Raw genomic sequence first — 13,724 nt, forward strand, 5'->3', positions numbered from 1 at the left:
GTACCTATTTCATTTTAGCCATTTAGAATAGATCTGAGACAAATAATAGCCTTTGTTCATCGGGGGGGTGGGGGGTGGGGGGGCAGACCGCTCATTAGTCTGGATCCACACCAGAGCAACCAGCACAACCTTTCATTCATTCTCCTGATTTAACAGGTACTGGAGCGTCACGTGACAGCTGGTCGTCCGGGTTACTCCACAAAGAACGCACGCGTTACAGACAACAGAGAAAATTCCCTCTTTATATATATATAAAATAAAAAATAAATATAATATTTTGTTCTCTTGATTAAAATAATTTCAATGTAATGTTGAACAAGTACAAATTAAACTATGCTTGTTTTCTAATTAAATGCAATAAATCTTATTAAATGAGTATTCGCAACAAAAGGTTTGGACACACAATTATAAATTAAAATAAATGACCAAAATTAGCTCACTAGCTTCATGATGGTGTTTCGAAGACTTCTGTGTATTTTCTGGCTCCCTTGTTTTCTTTTTTCATTTATTTAATCTTTTTTTATTTTAGTTTTCTTGTCTTTTTAAAATCATTTAGAAAATGTACTGTACTTGTGACGCGCCTGTAACTTCTTTTTCTATTTACATTACTTCCGGAGTTCTTTCTCAGTTTTATTTTGAAACCGGAAGTAATGCTTGCCCGCGTCAACATCGTAAAGTGCTGCTCAGAGTAACGGTAGCCGACTTTGACCCATTGTCTGGCTGGAGTCATTAATAACGGGGATCCGCCGGTGTGGTAGCTAACCGGTTAGCTGTCCTAAATGGAGTTTCGAGTTAAAAGATGATCGCTTCACTCTCAAGAGGAAGTTTGCTGGATGAGGTTCTTCATGGAGGCTACAACGAGGTAACGTTTACTCGGCGTTACTCGACAGGCAGCGGAACACAACATGTAAAAACACCTGCCATGTGGACCAGAAGGACTCGTTGTTTGATGTTGCCTTTCATGTTAAGTCCACCTGTGTGAAGCTCGCGAACGTAATAAGTTAAAAACATGTTAAACTCCTAAAACGTGATATGAGTCGCAGTAATGGGGCTAGCTGCGCTATGATAACACGGTAAATAGCTAAATTACCGACTTCTTTATTTCCGAGTGATTTAGTGAAAGAATAGAAAGCGCAGAGGGAATTTTCTCTGTTGTCTGTAACGCGTGCGTTCTTTGAGGAGTAACCCGGACGACCAGCTGTCACGTGACGCTCCAGTAACTGTTAAATCAGGAGAATGAATGAAAGGTTGTGCTGGTTCCTCTGGTGTGGATCCAGACTAATGAGCGGTCTGCCAGAGCTAAAGTGAAACTCAGCAGATATTTGGGACACTGGGCTACCCCCCCCCCCCCCCCCCCCCCCCGATAAACAAAGGCTCTTATTTGTCTCAGATCTGTCTGGCTCCCATCACTAAGCCCTTTACTTGTCTATGTGGTTATCTTGTGATGTGTTGGATCTGTGCCTCCGGTGGCTGAACTGCAGCAGCAGCTGGCAGTTTATGTTTCCTGGGTAAACTCTCAGCTGAGGAGGAAACCAGGTCTGGAGCCCATCACAGACCTCAGGCACGATCTGCAGGATGGAGTTGTGTTCCTACAGCTAATTGAGATAGTTGGTAAATATTGCAAATTTGTTCTCTGTGCTATTCTCTATCTGTCTATGGTATTAACCACAAGTCTAGAACACCAGTTTCCTTTTTCTGGTTTTGTGTGGTGTTGTTTTGGAGGTTAAATGTAGACCAAAGCTGTATAATATCCTAATGTGTTTCCCTGTTGCTCATTTCATTTTGTTTGGCAGCTGGTGAAGTGCTGGAGGGCGTCTACAAACCTCCACAGAACAAAGAGGAAAGCAGAAAGAATGTGGAGGAAGTCTTGCAGTTCATTTCCTCCAGACACATACGCATGCCACATATATCTGCTAAAGGTAAACCGCAAACCGTTCAGAGTTTTTAATTCTCCTGTTCTGTATTTTTTGATTATTTTCTGTACGAACATCTTAGGCTAACAAAGAAATTATTTTATTCAACATCACTGCTGATATTTAAAGGTGTGCTTCACTGGAAAAATAATTTTTAATGATTATTTTTGATTATAATCAGTCACTCAAGAGTTTGTCATGCAGGCTGAACATGAAAGTAGTCTCCCACACTTGTCTCCTGCATTAGCTTCTGATAGAAAATAGACGGTGAAACTCTAGGATTAGAAAAGCCTGACAGATCTATGTCACACTGTCACTTAGCATTCATGCACTCGTTCATCTTGACTCATGACAGGGAAGGCTGTTGTTGGTTTAGCGTCCAGGAATCAGCAGAGAACGTCTCGACTAGTAGAAGCTAACTGTTGGCATTAGTAACTCCACAGAACTTCTCCAAGCTTGTTTTATTTGTGGAGGTAAAACATCAGTGTTGTAAAGAAAACAGTCAGTGGTAGAGTTGTGTTGCTGTTAGCCAATCAGAGAAGAGATGTCCAAATATCAGGAAGTAAGACTCCAAATCCTGCTTTCTGAAGCTACTTTCTCCTCCAGCTGACTTGTACTTCCTGGAACTCTATATAAATACAGGCAATGTTTCTGTTTTCAGATGTTGTCGATGGCAATCTGAAGTCCGTGATGAGGATCATTTTGGCATTAGCAGCTCATTTCAAGCCATCAGCCAATCACAGAACAACTTCTGGAAGTGGGCGTGGCTCAAAAACAGCCAGCACAAGCCACAATCCTCACTCCACTGTTGCACTGGCTCAGGGAGCCGCTGCTGCTCTGGCATCAGCTCGACTGGATGTCTCACTACCTACAAATGGCACATGCATCAACAGGTCTAACAGGTGCGAGCACTAAAACCACCAGAGTGTCATTCTGCACATCTATAAATATATATATTTCATTTCAGTTCAGTTCAATTCAAGTTTATTTATATAGCGCCAAATCACGACAAGAATCGTCTCAATGCACTTCACTTAGTAAACACTCCGATACAGGTCAGTTCATTAAGCCAATCAGAAAAAAAGTTTCCTATAGAAGGAACCCAACAAATTGCATCAAGTCTTTACAACTTTACAGCAATCCTCATACTAAGCAAGCATTTAGCGACAGTGGAGAGGAAAACTCCCTTTTAACAGGAAGAAACCTCCAGAGGATCCTGGCTTAGTATAATCAGCCATCCACCACGACTCACTGGGGATTGAGAAGACAGAGCAGACACACACACATCCACACACACAACATATATACCAAGTAATGTTTCTATGGTTACATTGTGATTTCTTAGTAAATATTCTATGTGGTGAGAGATAAACTTTATTGTATTTATCCACAGCTCAGCAGAACATAATGATGTTCATTGGGGAACAAATAAAAAATAAAGTTAACATCTAAAATTGCAGGAAATAATGCAGTTAAAGAGCAAATTGTAGAAGAAAGTAATTGAGTGTGGAAAGTGGTCAGTATGTACTCCAGCAGTCTAAGCCTATAGCAGCATAACTACAGAGATAACTCATGATAACCTAGCCTTTTAGATGGAGGCATGTTGTAGGCAGGGCAAACCGTTTTTACCGACTGTACATTCCACCTCCCTCTACTCCCCCCACTTGTCCAGATCTGGGCTAACATCAGATTTTAACCAAATAAAAAAATATTTTAAGCCTAGTCTTAAAAGTAGACAAGGTGTCTACCTCACGGACTAAAGCTGGGAGCTGGTTCCACAAGAAAGGAGCCTGATAACCAAAAGATCTGCCTCCCATCCTATTTTTAGATATTTTGGGAACCACCAGTAAACCTGCAGTTTAAGAGTGAAGTGCTCAGTTAGGAACATATGGAACAGTCAGGTGGAGCTTGATTATTAAGAGCTTTAAATGTGAGAAGGAGGATCTTAAAATCTATTCTGAATTTAACAGGCAGCCAATGTAGGGAAGCTAAGACAGGAGAGATATGATCTCTCTTTTTAATTCTCATCAGAACTCTAGCTGCAGCATTTTGGACAAGCTGAAGACTTTTAGCTACATTCTGTGGACTTCCTGAGAGTAATGAATTACAGTAATCCAGTCTTGATGTAATAAATGCATGAACTAGTTTTTCAGCATCACTCCTGGAAAGTATGCTTCTAATCTTAGCAATATTCCGAAGGTGGAAAAAGGAAATCCTACAAACCTGTTTAACCTGGGATTTGAATGACATGTCCTGGTCAAAGATAACACCAAGGTTCCTTACTTTGTTCTCAGAGATAATTTTGATGCCATTCAGGTCAGGTGATTGACTAAGCAATTTCCTTTTCTGGATTTCTGGTCCAAAGATGAGAACTTCAGTCTTGTCTTGATTTAAAAGCAAAAAGTTTAGAGTCACCCAATTTTTTATGTCTTCAAGGCAAGCCTGTAATCTAACTAACCGATTAGGTTCATCAGGGTTAATGGATAGATATAACTGAGTATCGTCAGCATAACAGTGGAAGTTTATCCCATGCTGTCTAAACAGGTGTTTGCCGGTGTCACATGTGTATGGTTAATTCACTTACCTCCAAGTATAAACCTGAGTACATTATCTTGAGCAAATGCAGTTCTAAAGTCAGAGGTATAAAATACAGTTTTGTTGTTTTTGCACCTCTTTTTAATAAAATTAGTTTTCCCCCCAAATTGTTTGTGAGGTTAGAATCTGAATCAAATATCAGTGCTCTAGTCCTCCAGGGGTCTAATCCTGCATGTTTTAGTCGTGTCCCTGCTCCTATTTCAGAGTCAGACACTGCAACAGGTGAGAGACAGTGGACTCAGATCTACTCTGGACTTGCTTGCCCCATCCAAAATCAAAAAACTACAGTCAAAACATACATCTCCTTGGAGAAATTAAAATCTAAAGCAGCTAAAGAGAACTTGCAGGGTGGCAGAGAGGAGATGGAGGAAAAACAGGATCACAATAAATAAGCAAATCTATAATGAACAGTTAAAATTATACAATAAAGCAGTTAGAGACTCCAGAAACAATTACTTTTCCAAAATCATTACAGAAAACAGAAATAATACTAAAGTGCTTTTTTCTACAATTGCTAATATTTTAAATGGTGATTCTAATTCTTCCCAGAAAACCCCCTCAGACACTCTTTGCGAGGAGTTTGCAGCCCACTTCAGAGGGAAGGTAGACACCCTCAGATGTAACATTTTATCCTCCCAAAGCAATAATGCTTCAGATCAGTCTGAGAGTGTGTGTCTACCTGAGGAAACACTGGACAGTTTTGTCTCGGTTGAAGCTGAGATTCTTGATAAAGTTTTCTCCTCAGTGAGACCCACCACATGTGTCCTGGACCCTATTCCCACAAGGTTTTGTAAACGATTTTATGATTCTTTTAAGGATGATATTTTATCTCTGATGAATTACTCGCTTCAGACGGGGGTCTTTCCTGCTGCTTTTAAGCGGGCGGTGGTGAGACCCCTGTTGAAGAAGAGCAATTTAGATTTTAATGATTTAAACAACTTCCGACCGGTGTCCAACTTGCCATTTTTAAGCAAAATTTTAGAAAAGCTTGTGTTAAATCAACTTAACAATTTTGTTAACACTAATGATGTCCAATTTCAGTCTGGTTTTAGGGTGAACCACATCACCGAGACGGCCCTTCTGAAGATTTTAAATGATTTTAGAATAAATTATGATTCCCGGAGGGCAACAGTGTTGGTTCTACTGGATCTAAGCGCTGCCTTTGATACAGTGGACCACACTATTCTTTTAGCCCACTTAAAACAGATCGGCCTCTCTGGTGTTGTACATAGATGGTTCACTTCCTACCTCACAGACAGGACTTTTATGGTGAGTTTGGATACCTGTTCCACTGGGGTACACAGCATCACATATGGTGTGCCCCAGGGTTCAGTTTTAGGCCCAGTACTTTTTAACCTCTATATGGGGACTGTGGGACTGCTCCCTCTTGGTGGCGTCATCAGGAGACACGGGGTGAATTTCCACAGTTAAGCTGATGATACACAGCTGTACATCTCTGTGTCTTCTGATGACACACGGCCAATAGATGCACTTTTAAACTGCATTTTAGACATTAAATCCTGGATGGCAGAAAACGTTCTCCAGCTCAACCGGGACAAAACTGAAGTTTTAGTCATCGGTCCTGAGGCCCAGAGAGAGAAGCTTTTACCAAAACTGCAGTCAATGTCTTTTAATCCATTTTCACGAGTGAAGAACCTGGGCGTGATTTTCGACTCTCAGCTGACTTTTATCCCCCACATTGAAAACATTACTAAAATAGGTTTTTATCATCTCAAGAACATCGCCAGAGTCCGCCCCATTCTCTCTCGGGCCAATACGGAGACGCTGATGCATGCTTTTATCACCAGTAGAATTGACTACTGCAATGCCCTGCTTTCTGGTCTTCCTAAAAAGAGCACTTCAGGTTTACAACTTTTACAAAACTCTGTAGCTCGTGTCCTGATGAAGACCAGGAAGCGGGAGCACATCACTTCGGTTTTAGAATCACTGCACTGGCTCTCCTTAAGTTTCAGGATCGATTTTAAAATACTTTTAATGGTTTTTAAGTGTCTTAATGGTCTTGGCCCATCTTATCTCTCACCACTGCTTTTACCATATAAACCCTCGCGGTCCCTGCGCTCCTCTGGCAGCCGTCTCCTTGTCATTCCCAAAGTCAGGACTCACACTCACGGCGAGGTGTCTTTTAGTTATTCCGGCCCTCGCCTGTGGAACGGGCTGCCGGAAGATCTCAGGGCTGCAGAGAGTGTTCATGTGTTTAAGATCAGGCTCAAGACCCACCTATTTAGTTTAACTTTTAACTGATTACTTTTTATTGCATTGCTTGTTTTACTTATTTATTTATTTTTAATTACTGTTGTGTTACACATTTATGTTGTTTTATTTGTTTAATCACATTTTATTGGATATTTTACATCATGCATTTTAGATATTTTCCATAGTAGCTCTTGTACATGCTTTTTTACATGTCACGTATTTTAATCCTTCCAGTGTTTCCTCTGTGGAGCCCTCTGCCTCGGGACCGGTGGTTGGTAGCGGCGGCTGGGGCACTCCTAGGGTAGTGCCCAGGTAGTGGTGGGGGTTGCCACCCTCCCTCCCAGGGCACCCTGGATTGGTGTCTTGGCTGCTGCCGTCAATCTGCTGCTGTCGAGGCAGATGGCTCCCTTGATGGCATTACCTGTCCAATCTGAGCTCAGCCTAGTGTTTACTGTGGCCTTTTAATGTGCTATGTGGACGAGTGTGTGTGTGTGTGTGTGTGTGTGTGTGTGCGTGTGTGCGTGTGTGCGTGCACACTTGGGAATGGTTTGTGGATTGGGGTGAAACTATCACAGTTGTTTTAAGTGTGGGAAAGGGAGGGAATGTGGGTTATATAGGCCATTTTAATCTGTTAAGCACTTTGTGTTGCATCCTATGCATGAAAAGTTCTATATAAATAAAGTTTGATTTGATTTGATAGAGCAGCTGCTCCGTGAGCCTTTGCTGCCCTCTAGTGGAAAAACTGTAGTCCTTCCAATACAAACCTTATCCAGCTGACTGATTTTAGCAACACTGTTCCAGCTTTTATGTTTAAACACACATGGTCTTCTCTGTGTGTGTGTGTCCTTTAAGTGTGTGGGGCTTGGATGAGGAGAAGAGCGTGTGTGTACGTGCCTTGGTTCAGCAGTATGAAAGAGGTGCCACAGATGAGCCGGCCAACCCCCCACCAAGCAGGTAATCTGCTTCTGCATAAAGTAAAGTTGCCTGTGTGAGTGTGTTTCATCGTGATAAAGTAGATTATGATAGAAATGCTCCCTTTTTGTGCAGAATCGTTGTGTTAGAGACAGAAGTTCCTCTAGAGGAAGTGTTTATCATGGGCAGATATTTGGTTTTGATGAACCAAAGGTTCTGGTGTTTGCTGATCATGTGACCAAAGCAGCTGGATTCATTCTGACGTGTACGGGGATTTACTTTCTGCTCCATTTCAACCAAATGCAGATTCTTCATAACACAGATGGACTTAAACATCCCATGAGTTTGCCTGCAATAGACTCTCTATAAAGAAATAAGACTAAATGTTTGACTTCATGTTAAATAGTCTATTTGAGTCTTTAAATGAGGAGGATGTGTGGATAACTGGTTACAGAAGTCTTCTCTTACTAAAGCAGCACTTATTCACACTCAAAGACGTCTCTTGTGTGTATTTTTGTGCTCAGTCCATGTAAGAACAGCCTGGTGAGGTTTATGTTGGGTCAGTTTTTTATGGATTTGATTTCTCATCACACGCTAGCTTTGTTGCTTTCTTTACCCAGTTCATTGTCTTTATTATTTAGTGACACAGTGGATTACATTATGTGGTGTGTGTGTGTGTGTGTGTGTGTGTGTGTGTGTGTGTGTGTGTGTGTGTCTCAGCCTGACGAAGCATATGACTCTGGTCTTGGTACTTTGGTAAGCGTTGTGCTGTTCTGTTTATTTTTATTCCGATTGTTCTGACACAAGCCATCTCTACTGGCTCCGCTCTCGGGTTTTGCGCTTGGACCGATGTGGTCTCTGATTCAGCATAGCCATAGCTGCACTACAGAAGCAATGTCTGGTTGCCGTGGTAGAGGGGTATCTTAAGGGTGAGGGGCGGGGCTTATCAGGGTGAAGAGAACTGCAAATCTTCACAAGTTTGTGGGGCTGCTGATGCTGAAGACACAGAGCGGAGTCTAGTTCTGTTCCAGTCAGACCAGTTGACGCCCACTATGGGGGCGACCCAGTTCAAATGGTAAGACGAGGCTCTCTCAACTGTATCGTTTCTCTGGTAAAGACTGTAACTGTTGGTGCAGCGCTGTGGAGCTCTCATGCGATTCTGATTCTATCACTTACCACATTGAGGCAGAAGTTGAACAAATATTAGTTAAGATACTGTTCTTTATTTGTATTTGCACAGTCATCTCATAATGCTGGAGCTGGATCCGGATCTTATGGCAATTCCCAAATTTCCAGACTGCCATCAGCTGTGGTGTGCTGTGAGGATTGTAGGACATTCATGTGGTCACACAAAGCTTCGTAACATCCAGCTGAACTGACCTTTATGAAAATGCTCTGTATGGAAAGAAAACAGCCTCCACAAACTGTGATGGTCTTTCAGCACATGTTTGATATGCAGACCCTTAATCTGGGTTAAAGGTGGGAGGTGTGCCACCTAGCTGTAGCTCTGGACCCACATGTGACCGTTCAATCCCTCTGGGTGCGTTTGACCAGAAGACGAGTCGTTTTTCCACCCAGTGTGTTTTCTTACTGGTGGCTCTTTACAAATGAGCTTCATTAAAGCGCTCCAGAGCAGTGGAGGATTGACGGGTTTTAATAAATATAAAATGAATGAGTGAACTGATCTGTGTTTTCTTTCCTTTATGAGCCTCAGCTCCATCAGTCCACTCTCATCACCCAGAGGTCAGTCGAGCCACACGGACCGACAAGACCTGCAGCATCAGGAGAGCAGTGGTACGTTCAGTCTGCAGGAACCCACAGCAGGATCATCTGGCTTCTGTAATACTGCTCTGTGTGTGTGTGTGTGTGTGTGTGTGTGTGTGCGTGCGTGCGTGCATGTGTGTGTGTGTGTGTCAGAGTCACCTGGTGCTGTAATGGAGCGTTGGGAGGATTCCATCAGTGAGATGTTGGAGGAGGAGGTGCAGGAGGCCCGTAAGATGGTCTCTGCTCTGCAGGTATCTGTTTATGTCACAACATTATTTACGTGATTAATATTATCCTGCAGCATTTTGATGTAAGCTCTCATCACCATCATTTTTCAGTAATAACTGTCCGTTAACTAGTTGCAGCTGACCATATAGTAATGGTTTTATGGTGATTTAATTCCATTAGAAAGGTTTGGATCAACGTTTGGGGTTTTGCTTTTGTTTCAGGATTAGCCAATCGTGTTACACAGCTGCTTACGTACAGATGTCAAACAGAGAGCAGGTGCGGGTTTGTGGAAGTACCTAGACTGATGCAGTGTTGGTGAAATTCTTAGGGAAAATCAAGTCCTTAAAAATGAATAAACAACATAATGTGAGATTAATAAATGTAAACAATGTGTTTTTGTTCTGTTGGTCAGCTAGAGGTGCATGTGCTTGAATGAGAGTCGTCGTTTCAGTCGTAATGACAAGTAGGGAGAGGAGCTTCAGGTGCGATACGCTTTCCTCCTCTAGATGGTGCCCTCTGACATAAAGCTCCAGATTTCTGCTTTTCAAAGTGAGCTCGAGAAAACGCTGCATTCTTACCAGACTGGTTACCAAATACCAGTTTAGAAAAAGGGTTAAAGGAGGAAGTGTGAGTTCTGCAGAAGAAGAAGCAAAAAGACTGTAGGTTGTTTACAATTAAACGTACTTATTTATATTTTATTCAGTAAAACTTACCTGAATCCTCCACTATTAAAAACATCTAACCCAGTCAGCCTCCATCAGCTGTTACTGATAATGGCTCCTTTCTACTTTTTCCTGGAAATAGATTTATTTTTGTCATTTGGACACTTCTTTATTCTCCTCTCAACTGGATAATGGTTGGAAGGGTAGAAAATCCCTCAGAGAAGACAGCTGTTACAGTAGATGTCTGTTCATTTTTTGCTGTATTGAAACATAAACGAGTTGGTGACCAGCTGACGCTTTAACCAGGCTCAGCAACGAGTCACGTGTTTGTGTTTCTGCAGGCTCTGCTGCTGCACGGTTCTCTACCTGAGGAAGAGCAGGATGTGTGTGTGTCGTTGGACACCAACAGCGCTGAGCAGCAGCTGGTAACGTCCGTATGCTTTTCACAGGTTTTGTCTGTTGGTGATTTTCTCTTTTCTTTTACTCGCAGTTTATTTTTCTCCTCTTTGTGTTCAGCGCTGATCAGATTACCTCCTCTTAGCTGTGTGTGTGTGTGTGTGTGTGTATGTGTGTGTGACACGAGTATCAGTTTCCCTGTATTCTCTCTATTGCAACTCTCTCACACACCCCGGTTTCCTGCTTTTCCAGGTCGTCCTTCGTGGTCGTTTGGATCAGAGTATGGAGGAGATCAGGGAGCTGAAGGTAACTTGTCTTTTTACTTTTCCACCAAGGTGCAGGACAGTTTAGGTGTTGTTGGTCTTTAACATGCATCAGCTGACTTGTGGAATGGTCTCCGTGATCAATGATTAATTCGTCGTGTTTGCTGTTGGCGCTAGAGAGAGCTGCTGCGCTGTAAGCAGGAGATGAGAAACCTGCAGGGAGTCAAGGTCAGAAAACCCACATTCACCTTCTGGCCGTGCAGTTAAAGCTGCTCCCACGATTTTTAACATGTTTTGTGTCCATTTGCTGGTGAGTAGGAGGCCCAGCAGCAGAGGTTGTGCTCTCAGGAAGCATCCATACTGCAGACGAAGCAGGAGCTGCTCAGAGCCAGCATGACCAAGGACGAACTCAACAACCAGAATGTAAAAACCTGTTCTAGAAACTGAGACTGGCCTCCACTCTATCTGCTAAAGTCTAACATGCTGTCTGTTGTAATAGCTGCTGTGATCATGTGTTGTAGGCGGAGCTTAAGTGGAAGCTGGAAGAATGCAACAGACTATGGAGCGAATGCAAGGTGACATCATTCATCCTGCTTTAGTTAGTTCATTTAGATCAGGGGTGGGGAACCCTGGTCCATCGAGGGCCGGTGTCCAGCATGTTTTAGTTTCAACCCTGCTTCGACACACCTGATTTCAATCAGCAGGTGATTAACAGGCTTCTGCAGAGCTTGTAGAACAGGTGAATCAACCGCTGAATCAGAAGTGTTGGAGCAAAGAGATGCAGGATACCGGCCCTCGAGGACCAGGGTTCCCCACTCCTGATTTAGACAAATCCACTCATTTGTTGTGCTTGTGTGGCTGTGCAGATGGACGTGGGACAGAAGGACAGGTTACTTCAGCAGCTCAAATACAAGCTTGAAGAAAGTCAGAAAACCCAGGTAGTGGTTCAGCATCACTAAGAAACTATCAAGCTAAAATGCTGACTCCATTTTGTTACTGAGGATTATTTCTGGGTGTTTGCTGACAGACGGAGTTACAAAGAGAGCTGCAGCAGAAGCACAGCCTGCTGCAGGACCTCATGAGTAGAAATCTGCCAGAGGTAGGAGTTTGTGTGCCGGCTCTTTGTGTTTGTCACAAATCCACGTTTCTATCACACCTCTCCCTTCTTCCTCCGTGTTTCCTCCTTCTGGTCAGATCCCAAACAGCCCTGAAAACAATGGATATTCCTACTCTGGGAATCCAGCTCCTCCTGTGTCGGGTGTAAGTCGAGTTTGCTCAGAACTGTTTAGGTTTTATTTCTGCTTCATGAAACGTGACTTGTTTAAAAATTTACAGCTCAGATTCTGTTTTTGTGCCTCAGCAGCAGGCAGAGGAGGTTCAGCTGCTCCGAGATGCTCTGAGGAGTCTGAGGAACAACTTCAGTGATCAGGACCCCCAGCAGCACACGCTGGACACTCTGGAGCAGGGAATAGTGTCCCTCATGGACAGGCTGCGTGTCCTGCATACAAACAGGGTGGGGGATGCTTTACTCATCTGAGTCTGAACAAACTAACAGTAAAATGGGTCCTGACCTGCTGAATGATCACGCTCATGTGTGCAGGGAAGAGGGAAATCCCCACGACGCAAAGGTCAACACACAGATCTGGACTCCTGGCCTTCCACCAGTAAGAGACATGTCCCAGTTCCACATCAGACTATGCACTGGTTATTTGGGCCTTTTCTAAGGGAGATGTTTGTGTTCTCGGTTTCAGATAGTCGTCAGTCTCACAGTAACCCACCTCCTTCCACTAAAATCCTGTACTTTACTGGTAAATCTCCGACACCCTCCATGATCCATGTATCCAAGAGGTGAGTCTGGTCGTCTCAGACACACCAGCACCGCGTTCTTAACGTCAGAATTCAGATTTGTAAGATGTTAGAGGAGAGGGATTTTCCTCTGCTCAGGCTTGGTGAGGTGACGCTCAGAGATGTGAAGGCAGCTGTTGATCGAGAGGGAAACTACAGATATCATTTCAAAGCTCTAGACCCGGAGTTTGGCACGGTGAAAGAGGAGGTAAGGAACAGCTGGGGTTTTTCAGCCACAGCAGGGTTTCACTGGACTCTCAGTGGGATGAGTCTGGTTCTGTGCTGCAGCAGATCTAAACATTCACACTATGTGAAGTCATTGCTTTGTTTATCAAGGTGTTTCTGGATGGAGCAGTCGTTCCAGGCTGGGAGGGAAAAATCGTGGCCTGGCTGGAAGAGGATGGTGGCGAGGAGAGGTAACAGGATGTCACGTCTGAGGGTTTCCTTTAATTATGTTAGCTCTGGTTTAAAACAAGCTTGTTTTCTCTTTCTGTTTTAGGCCGCTGTAGGTGTACAGCCATGATGTGTCATCGATCAGCTGTTCATCACCCAGAGACAACCACCAGAGCTGTTCGCCCTGCTGATGCCTGAACTCAGGCCGTAACTGTAGCAGTAGTGTTGTGGTTCAGGCTGTTAGCTCCGGGAGGTGAGACAGAAAGTCTCTCTGTGTTTGGTGTCGTGCACCAGCGAGGCCTCGTAGACCCCAGATTCAGTCGTGTAGTCTGGTACAATGGTGCATCAGAATCAGCAGCATTAGCCACTTATTCATTAAAGATTAGGAACAGATGTTCTGATAGAGGTGTTAGTGCGAGGTTGAGTCTACACGAGTGCATGACCTGAATCCAGACACTTTTCTGTTTATAGTTTTAGTTTAATGTAGGCTGAAAAGAGCATCTGCTGTCAACAGAACTAAGGTCTAAATGTATTTTAGG

General features: G+C 43.3%; 1 protein-coding gene across 6 annotated transcripts; it reads left to right on the forward strand.

The window, feature by feature from the left end:
- Window positions 1-666: 666 nt before the first annotated feature.
- Window positions 667-13,518, forward strand: dixdc1b (DIX domain containing 1b). 6 transcript variants are annotated; one of them, XM_054730514.2, is made up of 22 exons: window positions 667-862; window positions 1,482-1,611; window positions 1,794-1,919; window positions 2,575-2,815; window positions 5,058-5,111; window positions 7,575-7,676; window positions 9,343-9,428; window positions 9,552-9,649; window positions 10,630-10,713; window positions 10,937-10,990; window positions 11,125-11,175; window positions 11,266-11,370; window positions 11,469-11,522; window positions 11,814-11,885; window positions 11,975-12,046; window positions 12,142-12,207; window positions 12,308-12,460; window positions 12,548-12,611; window positions 12,699-12,795; window positions 12,892-13,000; window positions 13,129-13,208; window positions 13,292-13,518. In XM_054730514.2, the coding sequence occupies exons 1-22, from the start codon at window positions 800-802 to the stop codon at window positions 13,299-13,301; spliced, it is 1,971 nt and encodes a 656-aa protein (XP_054586489.1). In that variant the 5' UTR covers window positions 667-799; the 3' UTR covers window positions 13,302-13,518. The 6 variants fall into 6 exon arrangements, with proteins under 6 accessions (XP_054586489.1, XP_054586490.1, XP_054586491.1 ...); XM_054730515.2 differs by having other exon boundaries at window positions 12,311-12,460; XM_054730516.2 differs by having other exon boundaries at window positions 9,349-9,428.
- Window positions 13,519-13,724: the final 206 nt, after the last annotated feature.

The sequence above is a fragment of the Nothobranchius furzeri genome, chromosome 10 (assembly GCF_043380555.1).
Source record: "Nothobranchius furzeri strain GRZ-AD chromosome 10, NfurGRZ-RIMD1, whole genome shotgun sequence".
In the NCBI taxonomy this organism is placed as follows: domain Eukaryota; kingdom Metazoa; phylum Chordata; class Actinopteri; order Cyprinodontiformes; family Nothobranchiidae; genus Nothobranchius; species Nothobranchius furzeri.

What these genes read in the sequence shown, in the direction of transcription:
- dixdc1b (XM_054730514.2), top strand. Translation starts at nt 800, where the DNA reads ATGATCGCTTCACTCTCAAGAGGAAGTTTGCTGGATGAGGTTCTTCAT. An exon ending in TTCATGGAGGCTACAACGAG is followed by an intron (nt 863 to 1,481) that starts GTAACGTTTACT and finishes GCTGAACTGCAG; the next exon opens with CAGCAGCTGGCAGTTTATGT. An exon ending in GACTATGGAGCGAATGCAAG is followed by an intron (nt 11,523 to 11,813) that starts GTGACATCATTC and finishes GTGGCTGTGCAG; the next exon opens with ATGGACGTGGGACAGAAGGA.